The 23,395-nt window shown below is 41.8% G+C and overlaps 2 protein-coding genes across 2 annotated transcripts; one reads left to right on the top strand and one right to left on the bottom strand.

The window, feature by feature from the left end:
* Positions 1–10,165: 10,165 nt before the first annotated feature.
* On the top strand, positions 10,166–13,746 carry LOC131510490 (endogenous retrovirus group S71 member 1 Env polyprotein-like). The gene is made up of 2 exons (XM_058727679.1): positions 10,166–10,307; positions 11,146–13,746. The coding sequence occupies exon 2, from the start codon at positions 11,656–11,658 to the stop codon at positions 13,030–13,032; it is 1,377 nt and encodes a 458-aa protein (XP_058583662.1). The 5' UTR covers positions 10,166–10,307; positions 11,146–11,655; the 3' UTR covers positions 13,033–13,746.
* A 468-nt stretch (positions 13,747–14,214) lies between these two features.
* LOC131510492 (olfactory receptor-like protein OLF4) lies at positions 14,215–15,210 on the bottom strand. Its single transcript, XM_058727680.1, has one exon. It carries the CDS (start codon positions 15,208–15,210, stop codon positions 14,215–14,217), a length of 996 nt encoding a protein of 331 aa, XP_058583663.1.
* Positions 15,211–23,395: the final 8,185 nt, after the last annotated feature.

The following is a 23,395-nucleotide window of genomic DNA, read 5'->3' as shown; positions in this document are numbered from 1 at the left end:
TAAAGCAAAGTTTAAATTCTCCTTTGTATTACTATGCCCTGTATTTCTTTTCACGCTGTACATCTTTCAATCAAGTATGGAATAGCAGTGGCAGTGTTTAAGGGGATTTATTCGCTGGGGTGAATGATTGGTTACTTATTGCCGTCAAAAGACTTATAAATAAAAACAATAAAATGGTCCTGAAAGAAATTAAAGAATACATAAATATATGGGATGACATCCTGTGCTCATGCTTGGAAGATTTTTTATTTAATTTTATTTAATTTTATTATTTTTTTTTTAATTTTTTTTAACGTTTATTTATTTTTGAGACAGAGAGAGACAGAGCATGAATGGGGGAGGGTCAGAGAGAGGGAGACACAGAATCCGAAACAGGCTCCGGGCTCTGAGCTGTCAGCACAGGGGCCCGATGCGGGGCTCGAACTCACGGACCGCGAGATCGTGACCCGAGCCGAAGTCGGCGCTCAACCGACTGAGCCACCCAGGCGCCCCTATTTAATTTTAGGATGGTTTTAAAAATGTTTTCCAAGAATACCCCATTTTTGTTATTTTCAAATTATCATTGAATCTGTAGATCTTTGGGTAGTATTGCCATCTTAACAACTTTAATTCTAACTTAAATTTCTCCTAACGAGGGACCACAGCTTTGCTCTCATTCTGGGCTCCACATCCAGGACCAGTGGCATCAAACCCACCAGGGAGCTTGTTAGAGAAGCAGGGTCCTCGGGGCCCCTGGAGACCTGAGGAATCAGAATTTGCATTTCAACTACAGTCCCTGGTGAATTGTGTGCACAGTGAAGTGGAGAAAACTTAGTGTGGAACAGGTTTCCTCACCTTCTCGCCATTGACCCTTGGAGCTGGATAACTATTTTTGTCGGGGGTTGTCCTGTGGCTGATGGTATTCAGAAGCACCTCTTCAGACATGGACAGAAATCCCAAGAGCAACTCTGGTTGGGAACCACTTCCCAGAGTTTCAGAACCGGAAATATCCCGACATCATTCCAATTAAGACTACTTGCTAATTGGTTTGTTCCTTTGAGCAGCACATTGAATTCCTCTGAGCCCATTTCTACAATAGTAAATACAGCTCATGAAAGTACTACATAATAGATTGTACTTTTGTAAAAATTAAACCATAGAATCCCTTTAGGGTGCTAAGCTAGTCTATGCTGCAGAAAATCGAAATGTATCTCTTATAGTAAATAAATACTTCATCATGAGGGAGTAAATAATGACTCTTAAGTTGTGATCTAACTATGAAATTCCTAATGGTTTTGGTGAAACTATCACGAAGCCAAAGAATGTACTAACCAAGGTTTTTGTTACACCTTAAAATTTTTTTATTTATGTAAATTCAGTTAGTTAACATACAGTGTAGTATTGGTTTCAACAGTAGAACCCAGTGATTCATCATTTCCCTGAACACCCTGTGCTCATCCCAACAGGTATCCTCCTTATTGCCCATCACCCATTTAGCCCGTTCCTCTGCCCTCCTCTGCAGCAACCCTGTTTGTTCACTTTAAGACTCTCTTATGGTTTGCCCCCCTCTCTATTTTATTCTTTTTTTTCTCCCCTCTTTATGTTCATCTGTTTTGTTTTTTAACTCTACATAAGAGTGAAATGATATATTTATCTTTCTCTGACTGACTTATTTCGCATAGTATAATACATTCTAGTTGTATCCACATTGTTGCAAATGGTAAGATTTCATTCTTTTTTATTCTTGAGCAATATTACATTATATATAATATAATATAATATAATATAATATAATATAATATATATACCACATCTTCTTTATACATTCATCAGTTGATTGATATTTAGGCTCTTTCCATAATTTGGCTGTTGTTGATAGCGCTGCTATAAACATTGGGATGCATGTGTCCCTTGGAATCAACATTTTTGTATCCTTTGGATAAATACCTAGTAGTGCAATTGCTGAGTTGTAGGGTAACTCCATTTTTTATTTTTGAGGAACCCGCATACTCTTCTCCAGAGTGCTTGCATCAGTTTGCATTCCCACCAGCCATGAAAAAGGGTTCCTCTTTCTCTGCATCCTAGCCAACATCGGTTGTTGTTTGAGTTGTTCATTTTACCCATTCTGACAGGTGTGAGGTGGTGTCTCATTGTAGTTTTCATTTGTATTTCCCTAATGATGAGTGATGAGAATCTTTTCATGTGTCTGTTAGCCGTTGGGATGTCTTCTTAGGAAAAGTGTCTGTTCATGTCTTTTGCCCATTTCTTCACTGGATTATTTGTTTTTTGTGTGTTGAGGTTGAGAATTTCTTCATAGATTTTGGATGCTAACCCTTTATCCAATATGTCATTTGCAAATATCTTCTCCCATTCCATCAGTTGACTTTTAGTTTTGTTGATTGTTTCCTTTGCTGTGCAGAAGATTTTTATCTTGATAAAGTACCAATAGTTCATTTTCGCCCTTCTATCCCTTGCTTTCGGAAACGTGTCTAGTAAGAAGTTGCTGCAGCCAAGGTAAAAGAGGTTGTTGCCTGTTTGGACCTGTAGGATTTTAATAGTTTCCTATCTCACATTTAGGTCTTTCATCCATTTTGAGTTTATTTCTGTGTATGGTGTAAGAAAGTGGTCCAGGTTCATTCTTCTTCACGTTGTTGTCCAGTTTTCCCAGCACCATTTGCTGAAGAGACTGTCTTTATTCCATTGGATATTGTTTCCTGCTTTGTCAAAAATTAGTTGTCCATGCATTTGTGGGTCCATTTCTGGGTTCTCTATTCTGTTCCATTGATCTATGTGTCTGTGTTTGTGCTAGTACCATACTGTCTTGATGATTTCAGCTTTGTTATACAGCTTGAAGTCCAGAATTGTGAAGTCTCCAGCTCTGATTTTCTTTTTCACAATTGCTTTGGCTATTTGTGGTCGTTTCTGGGTGCATGCAAATTTTAGAATTGTTTGTTCTAGCTCCGTGAAGAATGCTGGTGTTATTTTGATAGCACTTGCATTGAATGTATACATTGTTTTCAGTACTATCAACATTTTAACAATATTTTCCAATCCATGAACATGGAATATTTTATACTTTTGTGTCTTCTTCAATTTCTTTCATAAGCTTACTATAGTTTTCAGTGTACAGTTTTTTTGTACCTCTTTATTAAGTTTATTCCTAGGTATTTTATGGGTTTGGGTGCAATTGTAAATAGGGTTCATTTCTTAATTTCTTTTTCTGTTGCTTCATTATTGGTGCATAGAATTGCAACCGATTTCTATATGTTAATTTTTATATCCTGCATCTTTGCTGACTTCATGCATCAGTTCTAGCAATTTTTGGTGGAACCTTTCAGGTTTTCCACGTAGAGTATCATGCCATCAATGAAGAGTGAAAGTTTGACTTCTTCCTTGCCAATCTGGATGCCTCTTATTTATTTTTGTTGTCTGATTGCCGAGGCTAGGACTTCCAACACTATGTTGAACAAACGTGATGAGAGTAGACATCCCTGTCCTGTTCCTGACCTTAGGTAGAGAACTCTAACTTTTTCCCCATTGAGGGTGATATTAGTTCTGGGTCTTTTGTACATGGCCTCTATGATCTTGAGGTGTGTTCCTTCTATCCTTACTTTCTTGAGGGTTTTTATCAGCATCTATTGAGAGGATCATGTGGCTCTTATCCTTTTATTAATGTGGTGTATCGTATTGATTGATTTGAGGATACCGAACCACTCAAAGAGCCCAGGAATATCCCACTTGATTGTGGTGAATAATTCTTTTAACGTATTGTTGGATTTGGTTTGCTACTATCTTGTTGATAATTTTGTACCCATGTTCATCCGAAAGATTAGTCTGTAATTCTCCATTTTAGTGGGATCTTTCTCTAGTTTTAGAATCAAGGTAATGCTGACTTCAGAGAATGAAGTTGGAAGTCTTCCTTCCATTTCTATTTTTTTTGACACAGCTTCAAAAGAATAAGTACTACCTCTTCTTTAAATGTTGGTAGAATTCTCCTGGGAAGCCATCTGGTCCTGGAAATGTCGTTTTCACCCAGAAGCCTAAAAGTCCACTTTGCATTGTAGAAATGGTGCTTCGTGGTATCTAGTCATCTGTCCGAATTTAATATCTGAGCATGAGTTGTCCCTTAAGTTTGATTCTGTCAGGATGCTTCTAGTTCTCAAACACTGGGGCAGTGGTTCTCAGCCAGAAATGCATTTTCCCCTGAGGATACCTGTCAAAGTCTGAAGGGAAGCTGCCAAACACATACAAGGAAAAGGGAAGCACCCCAAAATATTACTATCCTGCCACAAATGTCAACCACAAAAGGTAGAAACCCAAATAGACCAGCATCTCTCCAACTTCAATGTGCCTGTGAATCCACACAGATCCCACTACAAATGCAGAATCTGATAACACATCCTGAGTGGCCCAGAGAATCTGCATTTCTACAAGTTCCTAGGTGATCTAGGTGGGACACTATCGTACGTGGAACACTCTGATTAGCAAGGAGGCGGTCCTGTGTTAGAGATAGGTGTAGGTAATTTTAAGTCTTCTGCACTGAATATTGTCATTGCATGATGTGATTTTGAAGGAATACAGTATTTGCTCATTCATTAAGCTGCATAAATTCTGTGTTTATTGCTTTTGTAAGTGATCAAAATAATATACTTAGAGAAAAATACTTTGTAGTGGGCAGAATACAACACTCCAAATATGCCCACCTCCAAATCCCCAGTACCTTTAAAATATTTTTTATAACAAAGAAGGATTTAGGTGGCAAATTGAACAGGACTGCTAGTCAGCTGCCATTGAGATAAAAATATTAGTTGTGATTATCCACGTGAGCCTAAGGTAATCCTGACGGTCCCCCAATTGTTAAGGAAGGAGACAAAAGAGTTGGTGTCAGAAAGACTTTGAAAATGTTACCCTGCTGGCCCTGAAGGTGGAGGAAGAGGTGGCCAGCCACAGAGACTGCAATAGATTCTCCCCTGAGCCTCCAGAAGGAACTGAACCTTGCAGACTTCTTGCTATTAGCCCTGAGACTCCTTCCAAGCCTCTGACTCCAGAAGTGTAAGAGCCTGTGTTTGTTTCAAACAGCTGGTGTGGGTATATTTTACAGCAGCAGTAGGAATCTCATATGAACATAGTCAATAAAATTATTTGAGACAACCAACTTTAAGCCTCTCAATTCACTCATTAGCTTTCCTTGGTTAAGGGCAATTTACAGTTTAACAACCCACAATACGAGGTAAGTGATGAACCATGGGAATCTACCCCCAAAACCAAGAGCACACTTTACACACTGCATGAGAGCCCATTTTACAATAAATTATATTTTAAAAACCCCACAATATGTAGAAAAAAAATTAAAACAATTTGGAGATATTCTGTCCAGCAGGTGGTGGAGTGAATTCCTGTGGGCATAAATGTGAGTGTGTTCTGACTATATGTCTTTGAGGCAACAAGATAGGAAAGGAACTCATGATCAAAATTATGATCTTTTGATCCATTCTTTTTTATCCATTCATCAGCCAGTGGACATTTGGGTCCTTCCATAGTTTGGCTCTTGTTGATAGTGCTGCTATGAACATTGGAGTTCAGGTGCCCTTTAACGGATAAAGAAGATGTGATATATCCCTACAATGGAATATTAGTCAGCCATCAAAAAGAATGAGATCTTTTTGCAACGACGTGGATGGAACTCGATGGTAGTATACTCAGTGAAATAAGTCAGTCAGAGAAAGACAAATGCCATGGTTTTGCTCATATGTGGAATTTAAGAAACAAAACAGATGAACACAGGGGAATGGAAGGAAAAATAAGATAAAAACAGACAGAGGCAAACCTTAAGAGACTCTTAAATAAAGAGAACAAATTCAGGGATGCTGGAGAGGAGGTGTGTGTGGGGGGGGGGGAATGGGCTAAATGGGTGAAGGGCATTAAGGAGGGCACTTGGGAAGAACACTGGGTGTCAAGGTAAGCGATGAATCACTGGGCCTATGCCTAAAACCCATAGTAAACTGTATGTGAACTAACTTTAATTTAAATACATAAATTTAAAAACAAAAATTAAGTTCACCCATTGTAATTTAAAGTTTTGTGTCTTTATCTCTGCTTCTTTTTATTTTAGGCTGATTCAACCATTCGTTCTTTTCAGTACTATCCTCTCCAACTTTCTCTCAAGTCTTTCAACATAAAGATGAAATCATAAATCATCTGTGAGTGTACACATTATAAGAAAGAAAAATGTGTGCAAACACACACACACACGCAAGACACAACCACTACACTTGAATGGTTTCCTTGGAGTAAAAAATGTATATCCATGCATTTCATTCTTTCCTTACATTTCACTGGAAGTTATGTTGAGCATCCACTCTGCCTTCAGAAATAAGGAAAGAGAGGCTTAGGGAGTTTAAAATTTTAAGAACTACCTCACAAAGCAGTTAAAACTTAAATTATACACAAATGGAAACTTGCACTATGTGCTATGAATTTTCGTGTAGCTCGTTTAATTCATCAAACTGTACCCTTTAAATATATGGTGTATTGTGTGTAATTATACTCTGGTAATTTAATTAAATGGGCACATATCTATGGTACAGGCTGAGGGTTGGATAGAGAGCACAGATAGATGACTCTCCTTACAGGTTTGGGAGATAGCCCTTCCACCAGGGAAGGAAAACCAATGTTACATACGGGTGTAGGAACACTGGGATTCAATGCAAAGAATTCACATGATAATTCATTTTATTTAGAAATAGAAGAATACCTTGCACATAGAAATGTAGTAATAAGAACATAAATTGGCTGAGACAGTAGAGCACTACAACCACACACAGCATCAGGGATGAGCCCTAGAAACACAACAGAGAGATTCGTACCAGACCACAGATGCATGAGGAGCCCAGCAGAGATTAGAAATGCTTCCCAGAGCTCCTGGGTGGCTCAGTCCCTTAAACGTCTGACTTCAGCTCAGGTCATCATCTCAAGGCTTGAGGGTTCAAGCTCTGCATCAGGCTCTGTGCTGACAGCTCAGAGCCTGGAGCCTGCTTCAGATTCTGTGTCTCTGCCCCTCCCCCACTTGTGCTCTGTCTCTCTGTCTCAAAAAAATAAATAAATGTTAAAAAGAAAAAGAAAGAAATGCTTCCCGATATGATCCCGTTTTATGCTAAAGTTATCATCGATGAGGAGAACAAAAGCAAGAGAAATGTAGCTTAACATCAGTGTCCTTACAACTCGCAGTCCACTGACAAATCCCTGAGTCATGTCCAGGAACTCGAGGCTGCATTAATATTAATGTTTTATTAGACAAGAAAAGCAACCTTATCTTGACAAGAACCAAACCTCCATGGCCCCGTAAACCTCACTTTCAGCATAAAGGAATTCCTTAGAAACATGCTATCTCTACTCCCCTCCTCCATAAACTTAAAAGTATATGATCAGTCATTCTTTACAATCCCAGTGTAGCTCTTTCTGCCCAAGGGTCCTATCTCCAAGCTCTAATAAACACACCTTTTTGCATCATAAAAAGTCTCAAGAATTCTTTCTTCACCATTATGCTCGGCATCCCCACATCATTATGATATCCTGTTTGATAAGAACAGCCTGTTTGTTATACAGCAACACCTGGCTGACACAATCACCCCAGCAAACAGACTTGAGGTGATCAGACATGTGCTGCTTTTTATTTGTGGCATATGGTCTGACAGTTGAGGAGAGCGGTTGTCATCCTTCTGTGGTTCAAGTCTATTTCCCATGACTTGATGAACAAGTGACTATATATGGGTTTCCCTCAGGGTAAGGGGGAGAGTTTGTAGGACATGCATGTTTGTGCAGAAGACCTGGGGACCCTGAACCACATGCCAGCAGGACATCCAGCTCTCGTGTGAAGCATCCTCTGGTCATGCAGGTGGGAGAGATTTCAGAGCAGGACAGAGGCACCAAATGGATGGGGCTGATACTGTTTCTTTGCCAACCCTTAGCATTTGTGACAAAAATTAAGAAAAGTGAGTTATTTTATGTATAATACCAGGAAGTGTCATATTAGCAGGTAGCACTGGAAGTTCTCAAGTAGAAACAGGAAGAAAATTCCGTGATAAAGCATAGAGGACACTGAGCAAACCTTCACCTCAAAAACTAAGTCCCTTCAGCTGTGGACACAAATGTTCTATGCTTCAATAAATAGATGCACAGGATCAACTGTTGAAAGAAAGAAAGAAAGAAAGAAAGAAAGAAAGAAAGAAAGAAAGAAAGAAAGAAGAAAGAAAGATATTTGTGTAGTAACAGAGAGTGTTGTGAAATTTTGCCTCCTCATATTTATGGTCGTCCTGACACTAAGAATATATCCGGTTGATCAACTTATTTAAGTTTGTCTTTCCATATAGACTCCACTGGGAGATATATTATGCTGAACAAGTTTTGTCTTGGGCTATGGTAGTCTTCCTGGACACCGCGCTGAATAACAGAGAAAAAACAGGAGACCGATTAGGAAATACAGTAACATGTTTTTTAGAGTAAGTGCCTGACATTAAGCTTTTGATTATAATGTAAATGCCTGAAATTAAGCTTTGGATTTCTGGGACATCCATTTGAAAACAACCATGTTGAACAAACATACTGTCAGGTGTATGACACAATTACCAAATTAGCACTCAGACCGTCCCAGCCAGGAAGTTCCTGTTGACAAAGCCCTGGGTAACTAATGTAACTGCCCTTGAGTGACCTTGCTTTTTCCCTTCAGCTGCTGAAATCTGCTCCTATAAAACTGTTCAATAAGGTGTGAACCCGCAACCCCCTAGCCACTCTGGCCATGGTCCTCAATAAAGCCAGATCCCTCAGCGGTGCTCCCAGTGTCTGTCAATCTCTGTCTTCCTTTCTCATACCTCTCCAAATGGCCTTTGGTCATCCCATGTGCCCTCCGGGATCTGTGAGTAAGAGGCATTGCTTTTTTAGAGTTCTCTGATGGTAGTGCCGAGGTGTGTCTTCTGATGACAATAAGAACCCTAGGGTCAGTGAGTCACAGCATAAGGTCTGGGAATGTCCACAAGCACATGGGCACGGGTGAGTGCCGGGGCTTTCCTAGCCAGAGCATTGTGGTGTCAATAGCCAGAGGCTTAAAGGGAACACTGTTAGAGTTCACATCATCAGTAGGAATGCTTAGGTTGTGATGTAAAAAGATTGACAGACACAAAGTGAAAACTTTGGTTTATATGTTCATCTACAATAAAATTATGGAGAGGGCTTGTAAGGGTTAAATTGTAAACCACAGGGCCCCATGAAGTGGAAACTTTACTGCGGGCTCCCCCAGAGCGGTGTCTGTCAAATGCTCGGATTACCCAATATCAAGCATTGCTACTCGACCAGTACGTTTTTGTGCCCCCACAACCTTAAACCCAGCCACTTTGCTGCCCGAAGGACAGAATCCCCCTCTGTACTCTTGCCCAGAAACGTTGGCAGCGATCTCGTCCCTCCGCTCTGATCTTACGGACGTTCCCTTACAGGACCCTGATATCAGCATGTTTTCAGACAGCAGTAGTTTTGTGTTTCAAGGGCAAAGTGCCGGCGCTGCGGTGACGACAGACCGTGAAATTTTATGCCAACAGACCCTTACCCCCCCAGCCCAATGCGCAGAGCTCATCGCACTAACAAAAGCCCTAAAACTCAGAAGAAACAAGTCAGTTAACATTTATATGGACAGCCGCTGTGCTTTTGCAACCGCGCATGTACACGGATCCCTTTATCAAGAGCGCGGTCTCCTCACAGCAGAAGGCAAGGCTATCAAAAATAAAGCTGAAATGTTAGATCTTCTAGCAGCCATCCGGGAACCTGCACGGCTGGCAATCATTCACTGCCCAGGACATCAAAAAGGCAACTCCCGGGGCGCCTGGGTGGCGCCGTCGGTTAAGCGTCCGACTTTAGCTCAGGTCACGATCTCGCGGTCCGTGAGTTCGAGCCCGGCGTCGGGCTCTGGGCTGATGGCTCGGAGCCTGGAGCCTGTTTCCGATTCTGTGTCTCCCTCTCTCCCTGCCCCTCCTCCGTTCATGCTCTGTCTCTCTCTGTCCCAAAAATAAATAAAAAACGTTGAAAAAAAAATTAAAAAAAAAAAATGTTGAAAAAAAAATTTAAAAAAAAAAAAGGCAACTCCCTAGAGGCAGTCGGAAACCGCCTGGCTGATGCAGCAGCCCGAGAAGCTGCCCTAAAAGTGAAAGTGCCTTGGAGCTACCGATCTTGACCGAGCCCTTGCTTCCACCGGACCCAAGTTACACTCCTAAAGATTTGGAGTGGATTTCCAGAGAAGGGGGGAAGTAAGGTGCCGGGACAAAAGTGGTTGCAGGATCCTGAGGGTAGGATCCTCTTACCCGCGGCACTCGGGCGGCCCATGGTGGGTCAGCTCCACCAAGGGACTCATCTGGGGAAAACGAAGATGGCGGAATTAGTGCGGAAGAAGTTCAGGGCGCAAGGGCTGGGAAAAGAGATTGAAGAGGTGGTTGAAAGGTGTGTAAGTTGCGCCCAAGTAAATCAGGGTGCAAATAGGAAGGTTTCAGAAGCTAAAAGAGGTAGAGGAATTGAGCCAGGCCGCTTTTGGGAAGTAGATTTTACTGAGATTAAACCAGGGAAATACGGATATAAATACTTGCTTGTTTTTGTAGACACCTTCTCCGGGTGGGTCGAGGCGTTCCCCACTAAATCAGAAACGGCTCAGGCGACAGTTAAGAAATTATTAAATGAAATAATTCTTAGATCCGGGCTGCCTCTGAGCACAGGATCAGACAATGGCCCGGCCTTCACGGCGCAGGTGTCCCAGGGTCTAGCCCAGGCATCGGGAATAGATTGGAAATTACATTGTACATATAGACCCCTGGGCTCAGGTCAAGTAGAAAGGATGACTCGGACCCTAAAAGAGACCTTAACCAAATTGTCCCTTGAGACAGGCGAAAATTGGGTTGATGTCCTGCCTTTTGCCCTTTTGCGAGCGTGTTGTACTCCATTTGTCAAGGGATTTTCCCCTTATGAAATTTTATTCGGCAGACCTCCACCTATCCTGCCGAGGCTAGGAGACAACGTAATGGAACAGTTGGAACGGGACCATTTGCTGGCTTCGCTCATGGTCCTGCAACATGTACAAAAGGAAATAACCAGGGCCTTGAGAGAAGCCTTCGCTCATCCTCCCCTTTCAACCAGGAGACTTAGTCTGGGTCAAAAGGCACAAGCCTAAAACCCTGGAGCCGCGCTGGAAAGGACCACACACCGTGATTCTGACTACACCCATGGCCGTGAAGATAGACGGTGTCCGAACCTGGATTCATCACTCTCAGGTCAAGAAAAATTGCGTGAAGGTGGGAACAACCCAGACTGATACAGAACCAGATAACAAACAGCAAAGGAAGGTTCAAAGGCACCCAGAGGATCCTTTAAAGCTAAGACTGATGCGGGCATAATAATAATTCTCTGGGTTTGTATGGTGTTAAGTGTGGGGGACTGTATGAAATTGCATCCCCTATCTTTTTGGCCATACCAATGGGAACTCAGGGACACTGTCACGGGGAAGGTGATAGCATCTAATACCTCTTCCACTGTGCCTTGTTTTTTTTGTTTGATTTATGCGACTTGGTGGGGGACTCATGGGGGACTTTAGTTACTAATTATAAACAGCCAACGGGCTTTGCTCCTCCGGTCCCCGAAAACCCCTATATGGTTACCTATGGATATGGACACAGGGATCAAGAACAAAAATTGGCTAACACACCAGGGTTATACAGTTGGCCTGCAAATAGAAAGGTCGAATGTGAAGGAAAAGGCCAATACCATTGTGCAAAATGGGGTTGTGAAACGCTGGCCCCCTGGCTGGCAGGACAGGGCCATGACCCCTTAATCACCCTCCTTAGAACTCCAGATCCCAAATGTAAGACTCGAGGAAAATGTAACCCAACAAAAATATGTTTAAAAAAGGTTTCTAGTCCCAGTACCTTTTCCTCTTCCTGGGACACTGGACACACGTGGGGTCTCAGGATGTATGCTACAGGAGTTGACAAGGGCATTTCCTTTACTATACAAAGGGTTAAAAGAAAAACTCCACCCAATCCGGTAGGGCCAAACAAGGATATGATTTTACACCCCCCACTCTTTCCGACTGTCCCTTCCCAACCTACCCCGCAATCGGGTGTCCCCACAAAGTCGGAATTACCAACTACAGGTCATATCCAGAACCTGCTCTCCCCTGAGACGCATTGGCTAGATGGAGTAGATTCTATGTATGCTTGGCTAAATTCATCTCACGCCAAGATTGTACAAGATTGTTGGCTGTGTTTAAACCCTAAACCCCCATATTATGTGAGAGTGGCTACAAATGCTAGCATTGGACAAGACACAGAAAAGCATGTCGTGAAATTGCTAAATCCAAGCATGACATTGTGCCCTTGGGGTTCACGACCAATTTTAACCCTAGGAGACCTCCAAGGGCAGGATTGGTGTATAGTGTCCCAAGAATATAATTGGCAGAACTCGCCTTACAAAAACTCTTGTGCAGAAGTGTATATTCCAAGTAGTTCAGATACTGATAGCGCCCAAAATATAGCATACCGAGCCCTTCCTGGAGCCTGGTTTGCTTGCTCATCAGGAATTACCCCCTGCTTTGCAGCCGCATACCTCGGGGTCAGCACCCAAGAGATTTGTATCTTAGTTCATATTCTCCCACAAATATACCTATATAGCCGAGAAGCAGGGAAGGAACACTTATGTCTATTCGAAGGACATTCCAGGGTAAAAAGGGCAGCACCAGTCCTCATTCCACTCCTAGTGGGACTGGGAATTGCGGGATCCACAGCTATTGGAACTGCTGGACTCATTGTGGGGGACCGAAATTACAAAACTGTAAGCAAGCAAGTGGACCGAGACCTAGGCTACTTGGAAACTTCAATTTCTCGGCTGGAACACCAAGTAGACTCTTTAGCCGAAGTTGTATTACAAAACAGAAGAGGACTTGATTTACTCTTCATGAAGGAAGGGGGCCTCTGCGTGGCCCTCGGAGAAACGTGCTGTGTTTATGCGAACAATTCCGGAGTAATCTGAGACACTCTCAATTTGGTCAGGGATAATCTTAGGACCAGGAAACGTGCCAGGGAGGCCAGCAATAATTGGTACCAGACTTTACTCTCTTGGTCCCCCTGGCTCACATCACTGCTCACCGCCACAGCTGGGCCACTGCTATTGTTACTTCTCGGGTTAACTATTGCCCCGTGCATTATCAATTGGTTAGTACACTATGTCAAGAGGCGAGTTAGTGAAATAAAAATTATGATGATTAGGTCCAATTATGTCCCCTTAGTTCCTAATGATGAATCAAGGGATGGATTCATTGACAAGAAAAGGGGGAAATGTAAGGGTTAAATTGTAGTGTAGGGCTAACGCTTAGCTTGAAAAATAACAGCTCTGTTCTGACACTGAAGGTCAAAAGATAACAGCCTTGCTTTTACTCTTGTAAATTAGGCTTTACCAACGAAGGAAACAAAAGTTCAAAGAAAAGAGCATCAAAGGCAAGGTCAAGGAGATCCACTGGTTGCAACTTCGAGGCAGAAAGTCTAAAATAAACACCTCATTAGGCAACTGTTTCTAACTCATCTGGCAACTGTTTCTCTGTTCTGTTGCCAGGTAATGATAAAACGATGTGATCGGCTTTAAAAACTCTGTACCCAGGCTGTTCGAGGCCGCACTCTTATCAAGAGTGTTGGTCCGGATCGGTCGGCCTTGCCTCTCATTGTAATAAACTTTGTTGTGACTGTCACTGGTGCCCGTAGCATTCTGTTTCAGGAGTCGTGTGGATACAACAGGCTTAGGGGCCAAGTGTAGCTTTTTTCCGTATGAAGACTATAACTCATGATTATGTTCTTGGAAAATCTAGGGGAGATTTACTTCTCGTGGGATAAGCCACTTGAAAAAAATTTTATTTTAAGATATCCAACTTGTCCCATTAGATACAGAAATTTCCAGGCATTTGTATTCTAAGGCTGTGGAAAACACTGGGGATGTATGAAAATGGACAAAGGGGAAACTGTATGTCAGACAGAGAAGAAGCTTGATAAAGTGAGTTCCTTAAATGTATAGAGAAGTTGAAAGCAAACAAGTGGAAATTCTAGGAGAAAAACAGAAGGAGCAGATTCTCCTGCCAAAGTCTATTCAAGGAAGAGCAGTTCTTGGTTCTGAAGCTCTGCCCTGCAATCATGCACACATCTCCAACCCCAAGACAGTTGGCCATTACATCACTTGAACCCCAACAATTCTTTTCAGAGCCCTCTTTATGTCTCTGTTCCTCAGGCTGTAGATGAAGGGGTTCAGCATGGGCGTGACCACCGTGTACATCACCGAGGCTGTGGCACTTGCGTGGGAGCTCTGGGTAGCAGCAGAGCTGAGGTACACGCCGAGCATCGTACAGTAAAATAAACACACGACCGACAGGTGAGACGCACAGGTGGAAAACGTTTTATACTTGCCCTTAGCTGATGCGATCCCACGTATAGAGGAAACTATCTTGGAGTAAGAGTAAAGGATCCCAGCAAAAGGACCACCACCCAGCAGGACAGCTGCAAGATACATCACCACGTTATTAAGAAAGGTGTCAGAACAGGCAAGCTGGAGCATCTCATTGAGTTCACAAAAAAAGTGGGGGATATGCAAATGTGTACAGAAGGACAGCCGCAACATCATTAAACTTTGTAACAGGGAATTCAGGACGCACATGATCCAGGACACCAGAACCAGCAGCCCACAGAGCCGGGGGTTCATGATGACCGTGTAGTGCAGGGGGTGACAGATGGCCACAAACCGGTCATAGGCCATCACACTCAGGAGGAAGACGTCCAGTACAGCAAAGAGAATGAGAAAATAAATCTGTGTGATGCAGTCCTCATAAGTTATGACTTTGCTCTGAGTCTGGATGTTCACCAGCATCTTTGGAATCGTGGTGGAGGTGAAGCAAATATCTACAAAGGACAGGTTGGCGAGGAAGAAGTACATGGGGGTGTGGAGGTTGGGGTCAGTGCTGATGGCCAAAATTATGAGCAGGTTTCCAAACACAGTGATCAGGTACATGGAGAGGAAAAGCCCAAATATGAGGGGCTGCAGCTCTGGTCTCTCTGAAAATCCCAGGAGAAGAAATTCTGAAATTCGTGTTTTGTTGCTCAGTTCCATGTGGTGGAGGTGGCTTCTTGGAAAGAAAGAAATAATGTGAGTACATTTCACACAAACTTTCATTACTCACAGAATTGAAATAGTACTTTTATAGTTTGGAGTGCAGAAATTCATTTTAATATGTTGTATGTGGATATGGTCCCCTTCAGGAATGCACTCGGACATATCTGATATGTTCTGTGTGGTTTTTTTTTTCAATCAGCTTCTTTCCTAAGGAATCATATTTTACAGTTTTACTAAGAAGTTCTTCAAGAATTTCAGGAATATACACTGAGTGCTGACCATGTGTCAGGCACTATCTAAGGAATGAGCATAACGTGTTAAAGAAAAAAAGTCCTACAATGATAGAGAAAAAAATATAAGCATATAAGAGAATTGTATGACTTTTTAGATGGTGAGGGGTGCATATGTGCATAGCACATGAAGAAAAGAAAAACAGGCATAAAGCAGAGCAAATAGGGCATTCTATTTTTGTGGGTATTTGGGCATATTCTGCAACAAGGTGATATTGGAACACAGACTTTGATAGGAAAGAGAGGTAGATGTGGGATTATGGGGGAAATGCGTGCCCAGCAGACAGAATGCAGGTCGGTGCAGAGGCCCTGAGGAAGGTACTTCTTTCAAATGTTCAAGTCAAAAAGCAAAGCCAGCGCTGCAAGGGGAATGAGCTGGGGGACACTGAGGACAGATGCTGTCACACATGTGATGACGGAAGTAGTCTCTCTGCTCCAACTGTGACTTCAGGGCACAGGGCCGTTCTTGTCCACACTACCTCTCCCTCTGTATTCATCGTGCTGCAAAGACATCCCATGAACTGACACAGATCTCCATCTTGGTGCCTGCTCTTGACTGAGTTCTGGCCCCTGTATTGTGTCACCTTGAGATTAGGAGTCCTGGCCCCTGTGGTGAGGACTGTTCACCCTCTACAAGTCACACAAACACACAGGACACCGTGGTCTTCTGGGTTGTGTAATCCCCGTCTTTACTGCCCATGCCGTCCAGGTTATGCTGGGAATGGATACAACCTAAATAGACCAGATCAGCAAAATTTCCCCTGAAAAATGTAGAAATGGCTCCTGGAAATGTTAATTCCTAAGCCTCCCATGAACAAATGAAGTTGAAGCTCCATGTTGGGAAGGCCATCTCCTGTTGTGTATTTCACAAACTTAAATATATACATATGCTATGTCTGGGATGCAGCAAAAGCTGTCATAAGAGGAAAATACATAGCAATCCAGGCCTTCCTAAAGAAGGAAGAAAGATCTCAGATACACAACCTAACCTTATGCTTTAAGGAGCTGGAAAAAGAACAGCAAATAAAACCCAAAACCAGTAGAAGACAGGAAAAAATAAAGATTAGAGCAGAAATTAATGCTATTGAAACCAAAAAAACAGTAGAACAGATCAATGAAACCAGAAGCTGGTTCTGTGAAATAATTAACAAAACTGATAAACCTCTAGCCAGTTTGATCAAGAAGAAAAAGGAAAGGACCCAAATAAATAAAATCAAGAATGAAAGAGGAGACATCACAACCAACACAACAGAAATAAAAACAATAATAAGAGAACATTATGAGCAATTATATGCCAATAAAACAGGTAATGTGGAATAAATGGACAAATTCCTAGAAACATATACACTACAAAAACTGAAACAGGAAGAAATCGAAAATTTGAACAGACCCCATAACCAGTAAGGAAATCGAAGTAGTAATAAAAAATCTGCCAAAAAACAAGAGTCCAGGGCCAGATGGCTTGCCAGGCAAATTCTACCAAATATTTAAGGAAGAGTTAACACCTATTCTCTTGAAACTGTTCCAAAAAAAAAAAAAATAGAAATGGAAGGAAAACTTCCAAACTCTTTCTATTAAGCCAACATTACCTTGATTCCAAAACCAGACAGAGACCCCACTGAAAAGGAGAACTAGAGACCAATTTCCCTGATGAACATAGATGCAAAAATCCTCAACAAGATATTAGCCAACTGGATCCGACAATACATTAAAAAAATTATTCACCACGACCAAGCGGGATTTATACCTGGGGTGCAGGGCTGGTTCAATATCTACAAAACAATTAACGTGATTCATCACATCAATAAAAGAAAGGACAAGAACCATATGATTCTCTCAATAGATGCAGAGAAAGCATTTGACAAAATACAGCATTCTTTCTTGATAAAAACCCTCAAGAAAGTAGGGATAGAAGGAGCATACCTCAAGATCATAAAAGCCATATATGAACCACCCAACGCTAATATCATCCTCAGTGGGGAAAAACTGAGAGCTTTCCCCCTAAAGTCAGGAACAAGACAGGGATGTCCACTCTCACCACTGTTATTCAACTTAGTATCGGAAGTCTTAGCCTCTGCGATCAGACAACACAAAGAAATAAAAGGCATCCAAATCAGCCAGGAGGAGATCAAACTTTCACTCTTCGCAGATGACGTGATACTCTATGTGGAAAACCCGAAAGATTCCACCAAAACTGCTAGAACTGATTCATGAATTTGGCAAAGCTGCAGGATATAAAATCAATGCACAGAAATCGATTGCATTCCTATACACGAACAATGAAGCGACAGAAAGAGAAATCAAGGAATTGATCCCATTTACAGTTGCACAAAAAACCATAAACTACCTAGGAATAAATCTAACCAAAGAGGTGAAAAACCTATACACTGAAAACTATAGAAAGCTTATGAAAGAAATGGAAGAAGACACAAAAAAATGGAAAAAGATTCCATGCTCCTGGATAGGAAGAATATTGTTAAAATATCGATACTACCCAAAGCAATCTACATATTCAATGCAATCACTATCAATGTAACACCAGCATTCTTCACAGAGCTAGAACAAATAATCCTGAAATTTATATGGAACCAGAAAAGACCCTGAATTACCAAGGCTATCTTGAAAAAGAAAACCAAAGCAGGAGGCATCACAATCCCAGACTTCAAGCTATACTACAAAGCTGTAATCATCAAGACAGTATGGTACTGGCACAAGAACAGACACTCAGATCAATGGAACAGAATAGAGAACCCAGAAGTGGACCCACAAACTTATGGGCAACTAATCTTTGACAAAGCAGGAAAGAATATCCAACGGAATAAAGACAGTGTCTTAAGCAAGTGGTGCTGGGAAAACTGGACAGCAACTTGCAGAAGAATGAACCTGGACCACTTTCTTACACCAGACACAAAAATAAACTTAACATGGATGAAAGACCTAAATAGAAGACAGGAAGCCATCAAAATCCTCGAGGAGAAAGCAGGCAAAAACCTCTTTGATCTTGGCCACAGCAACTTCTTACTGAACACAACTCTGGAGGCAAGGGAAACAAAAGCAAAAATGAACTGGGACCTACCTCATGAAAACAAAAAGCTTCTGCACAGCAAAGGAAACGATCAGCAAAACTAAAAGGCAACCGACAGAATGGGAGAAGATATTTGCAAATGACATATCAGAAAGGGTTAGTATCCAAATTCTATAACTTATCAAACTCAACACCCAAGAAACAAATAATCAGTGAAGAAATGGGCAAAAGACACGAATAGACACTTCTCCAAGGAAGACATCCAGATGGCCAACCGACACATGAAAAAATGCTCAACATCACTCATCATCAGGGAAATACAAATCAAAGCCATAATGAGATACCACCTTACACCTGTCAGAATGGCTAACATTAACAACTCAGGCAACAACAGATGTTGGCGAGGATGCGGAGAGAGAGGATCTCTTTTGCTTTGTTGGTGGCAACGCAAGCTGGTGCAGCCTCTCTGGAAAACAGTATGGAGGTTACTCAAAAAACTAAAATTAGAACTACCCTATGACCGAGCAATTGCACTACTAGGCATTTATCTACTAGGGATACAGGTGTGCTGTTTTGAAGGGACACATGCACCCCCATGTTTATAGCAGCACTATCAACAATAGCCAAAGTATGGAAAGAGCCCAAATGGCCATCGATGGATGAATGGATAAAGAAGATGCGGTATGTAGATATACAATGGAGTATTACTCGGCAATCAAAAAGAATGAAATCTTGCCATTTGCAACTACGTGGATGGAACTGGAGGGTATTATGCTAAATGAAATTAGTCAGTCAGACAAAGACAAAAATCATATGACTTCACTCATATGAGGACTTTAAGAGACAAAACAGATGAATATAGGGAATAGAAACAAAAATAATATAAAAACAGGGAGGGGGCAAAACAGAAGGGACTCATAAATATGGAGAACAAACTGAGGGTTATTGCAGGGGTTGTGGGAGGGGGGATGGGCTAAATGGGTAAGGGGCACTAAGGAATCTACTCCTGAAATCATTGTTGCACTATATGCTAACTAATTTGGATGTAAATTAAAAAAAATAAAAAATTAAATTGAAAAAAACTTAAAAAAATAAACTAGATTGAAGACATATATATATACATATTAAACATATGTATTAAACATATTAAACAAATGTATGTATGTATATATACACACATATATATATACACATATATGCATGCATACATTTGTTTAATAAGTGGAAAGACATAGGGATGGTGAGTGAAATGGATGAGGCAGAGTGTGGAGAATAAGCTTAGGAATTCCCTGAGCTTGCACCGATGAGTTAACAAGGCATAAAGAAAGAGAAAGCCACTGGATGAAGGCATCCAACAGTAGGGAAACAGGGCAAAGGTCCCCAGTATAGGACAAAAGTATAGGAATAGGAAAACTCAGCATGGAAGCATCCAAAATGAGGTAAAAAGATTAGATATTCAGGGCTGTAATGCCCCCCAATTTAGTACAATAGCAGAAAGCTGCTTTCCCAGGAAGGAAGGACCCAAATAGGTCAACAGGTAAGCAGGGCTATGGACCTCAGCAAGGGGAAGTTGCCCCAAGGGAAGCTAATTAGCAAAAGAAAGTTGCCTTATTGACCCCAAGGTAGCATGCTCTGTCTTGTGCCCTAGGCAAGTTTAGGTAAACAGAGGTGGTGCCTCGTGTCTGCTGTAAACAACCACTTGCCCAGTGCCAGGATATCTTCAAAGCCCCCTTTCCCTCACACACCTGAGTTAATGTTCATGGTTTATTGTCTCTTTGTGCACATTCGTCATGCTTGTAAACCTTCTGATGCTAATAAAAATGAAGCAAGGACCTTTACTCGGGGCTCTTGTCTCCTCCCAGACATTAGCCTCTCTTGCATTTTAACCCTGCATCCACTCTCTTGCTGGACAGGAGAGAACTCCAGACCCAGAGTCTCTGACAGATGGTGACCCCGACATGATCAGAGTCAAGAGGACTATAGGCTGATGTGGGCAGAACCTGGGGTGGCCAGGAGGCGGTGCAACTCAAGGACTGCAGGACCCGCGGAACGACTAAAGAGCTCCAAGGAAAATGCACGGGGTTACAGTCTCTTCCTGACAAGGTAAGAGATAAAGCGCAACTATATTACGATTTGCTGCTGAGGAACTTTTGAGAGATTTATTATAGGAAACTCCCTCTCCCCAAAACAGGAACAATGCATTCGTATTTTATAATCATTGGGAAAGGTGGCCGACACTATCCTCAATCAGAAAGCACTCCTTAAATAACTAATGATTACCCAGCAACACTGCCCTTGGTTCCCAAAACAAGGTACTTGTTAAGTCCCAAGGACTTGATATTTGGGAACAAGTAGGGAAAACATTTAAAGCTGGGCATTCTGAGGGGGTTAATGTCCCCCAAAGGTAATCCTCACTTAGCCCATTGTCCATACTGCCCTTGAGTTCAGAGGATGTAGATAAAGATGTAAACTTACCCAGGGGCTCCTGGGTGGCTCAGTCAGTGAAGGGTCTGACTTCAGCTCAGTTCATGATCTCACGGCTCATGAGTTCAAGCCCCATGTCAGACTCTGTGCTGACAGCTCAGAGCCTGGGGCCTGCTTCAGATTCTGTGTCTCCCTCTCTCTCTCTGTCCCTCCCCTGCTCATGCTCTGTCTCTCTCTCTCTCCTTCAAAACTAATAAACATTAAAAAAATAATTTAAAAGAAAGATTAAAGATGTAAAATTACCCAAAATAGAGGAAAAACCTGAACTTTTCATAGTCAACCTGTGCCTTCGGTGCCTTTGCAGCCAAAAGATACTCCTCCTCTCCCAAAAGGGTGGGAAGATATGGAGCCTCTAAAAACCTCACCGACCGGTTCTGATAAAGTCTGCACCCCAATGCGAAAGTACTTTAAGGAAGCCTGTAAGGCCGGTAAGTTCCAGTGGTTTCCCGATGTCAGGCAAAGTGGGCAATAGGTCCATGGAGGCCTGCTCTTTCCAGTAGCAAAAGAATTGCAAAAATCAATTCAGCTGTATGTCCATCACAGCCCTATTACAATCGACATTTTAGAAAATACTTGGGTACTTATTCCATGGGTGGCTGGGACTGGGGCTCTCTTATGAGCATCATTTTGACCCCAGCCCAGTATGCTGTCTGTGCCCAAGAGTTTCATGCTGCTTGCATGGCTCCCGCTATGCAGAACTTTGACACTGCTATTCCGGTGTCCTTGGGTGGGGAGGGGGGAATGGGGGACACACAGATAAAATGTAATTAAGATAGACATGTCTTTTAAATTATTAAAATTAAATATTAAAACTTTATTCTACTGAGGCTTACTGAAGGCCAAATAAGCTCCTGTGATCTCTGTTCCAATTTGTTAGCAAAAGGACGACTTACAGTAATAGTTAACTTTGTCTCACAGTTTTCATGGGTAATTGTTAAAATAGCTTTCAGGGTCTTTGGCAACCTAAAACTTTAGCGTTTTGCTCAAAGGATAAATTGAATTAAGTTCATCCGACATTTAGGCCTCTTCCACATCAAACAGAACGCTGAAACATTGCTTGCTAAACATGGTTTATGCTTCCGACTTCTTATGGCAAAGAAAAAAGAAAACTAAGAACAGGTAAATCCATTAAAAAAACATGCATTGGGGCGCCTGGGTGGCGCAGTCGGTTAAGCGTCCGACTTCAGCCAGGTCACGATCTCGCGGTCTGTGAGTTCGAGCCCCGCGTCAGGCTCTGGGCTGATGGCTTGGAGCCTGGAGCCTGTTTCCGATTCTGTGTCTCCCTCTCTCTCTGCCCCTCCCCCGTTCATGCTCTGTCTCTCTCTGTCCCAAAAATAAATTAAAAACGTTGAAAAAAAAAATTAAAAAAAAAAAAACAAAAAACATGCATTATGCTTAATGGATTCATAAGTAGGCCACCTAAAAAATTTCTGATGTAACAGACAATTCACAGTTGGTTACTATTTAATTTTCAATGGAGACGAAAGGTTTCTAAGAGTTAAAATTCTGCTAAATGTTATTAAGGCTGATGGAAATAAGTAACTTCATATATAAAAAAGTAAGAGATGTAAGAAAGATTAAAAAATGAAAATACATGTTTGTTAAAGGTAATAAACAAATACATAAACATGTTTATTTATAAATAAATATATATTTATATTTTATAGATAAATAATTTTTATTAAATATAACTTATTGTCTTATAAATTAAAGAAATAATTTGCATATTTATTGCAGATGAAATAAACAAATTTATTTTATTATGATTATAATTGGTCTCCATACAACACCCAGTGCTCATCCCAAAAGGTACCCTCCTCAATGCCCGTCACCCACTTTCCCCTCTCCCCCACACCCATCAACCCTCAGTTTGTTCTCAGTATTTAAGTCTCTTATGGTTTGCCTCTCTCCCTCTCTGTAAGTTTTTTTTCCCCCTTCCCCCCCCCACCATGGTCTTCTGTTAAGTTTCTCAGGATCCACATAAATAAATAATAAATAAATAAATAAATAAATAAATAAGATTTTAACTAAAAGGGGGAAAAAAAGGACAAGGTGCCCTTTTAAGTTGTTTTACTGAAGCCTTGGTTGGCATTAGCCATTCCTTACAATCCACAAGGCCAAGCAATTGTAAAATGAGCACATCATACACTCAAAAAGCATGTTACACAAACCAAAAGGGGGAGAGGCCCCTGGCTGTCTGTGATGAGGGAGCCTAAGGCAAGCTGACCGGCCGCAAACATCCCCTCCCAACCAGGTGGGATGTGTGTGATATTCCTTGGGCACTCCCGCTGCCCAAGAACAAAGGAAAGGGGTAAACAGAGGGTTAACTGATGGAGATCACAGTCCAGCAGGACCTGAGTCTCCCTCACCTCTCCACAGTGATGGGGGAAACAAAGGCAGAAGGAAATGGCAGAAGTAAATGGCTAACAGAACTCCATTTCCTTAC

This window comes from Neofelis nebulosa, chromosome 4 (genome assembly GCF_028018385.1).
Source record: "Neofelis nebulosa isolate mNeoNeb1 chromosome 4, mNeoNeb1.pri, whole genome shotgun sequence".
NCBI lineage: Eukaryota > Metazoa > Chordata > Mammalia > Carnivora > Felidae > Neofelis > Neofelis nebulosa.
Note: the sequence above shows the minus strand (reverse complement) of the source record. Positions and strands in the feature narration are given on the sequence as shown.

Bases quoted from the DNA above. Each gene is read 5' to 3' on its own strand.
- LOC131510490 (XM_058727679.1), top strand. From the start codon at position 11,656: ATGGTTACCTATGGATATGGACACAGGGATCAAGAACAAAAATTGGCT.
- LOC131510492 (XM_058727680.1), bottom strand. From the start codon at position 15,210: ATGAAAGTTTGTGTGAAATGTACTCACATTATTTCTTTCTTTCCAAGA.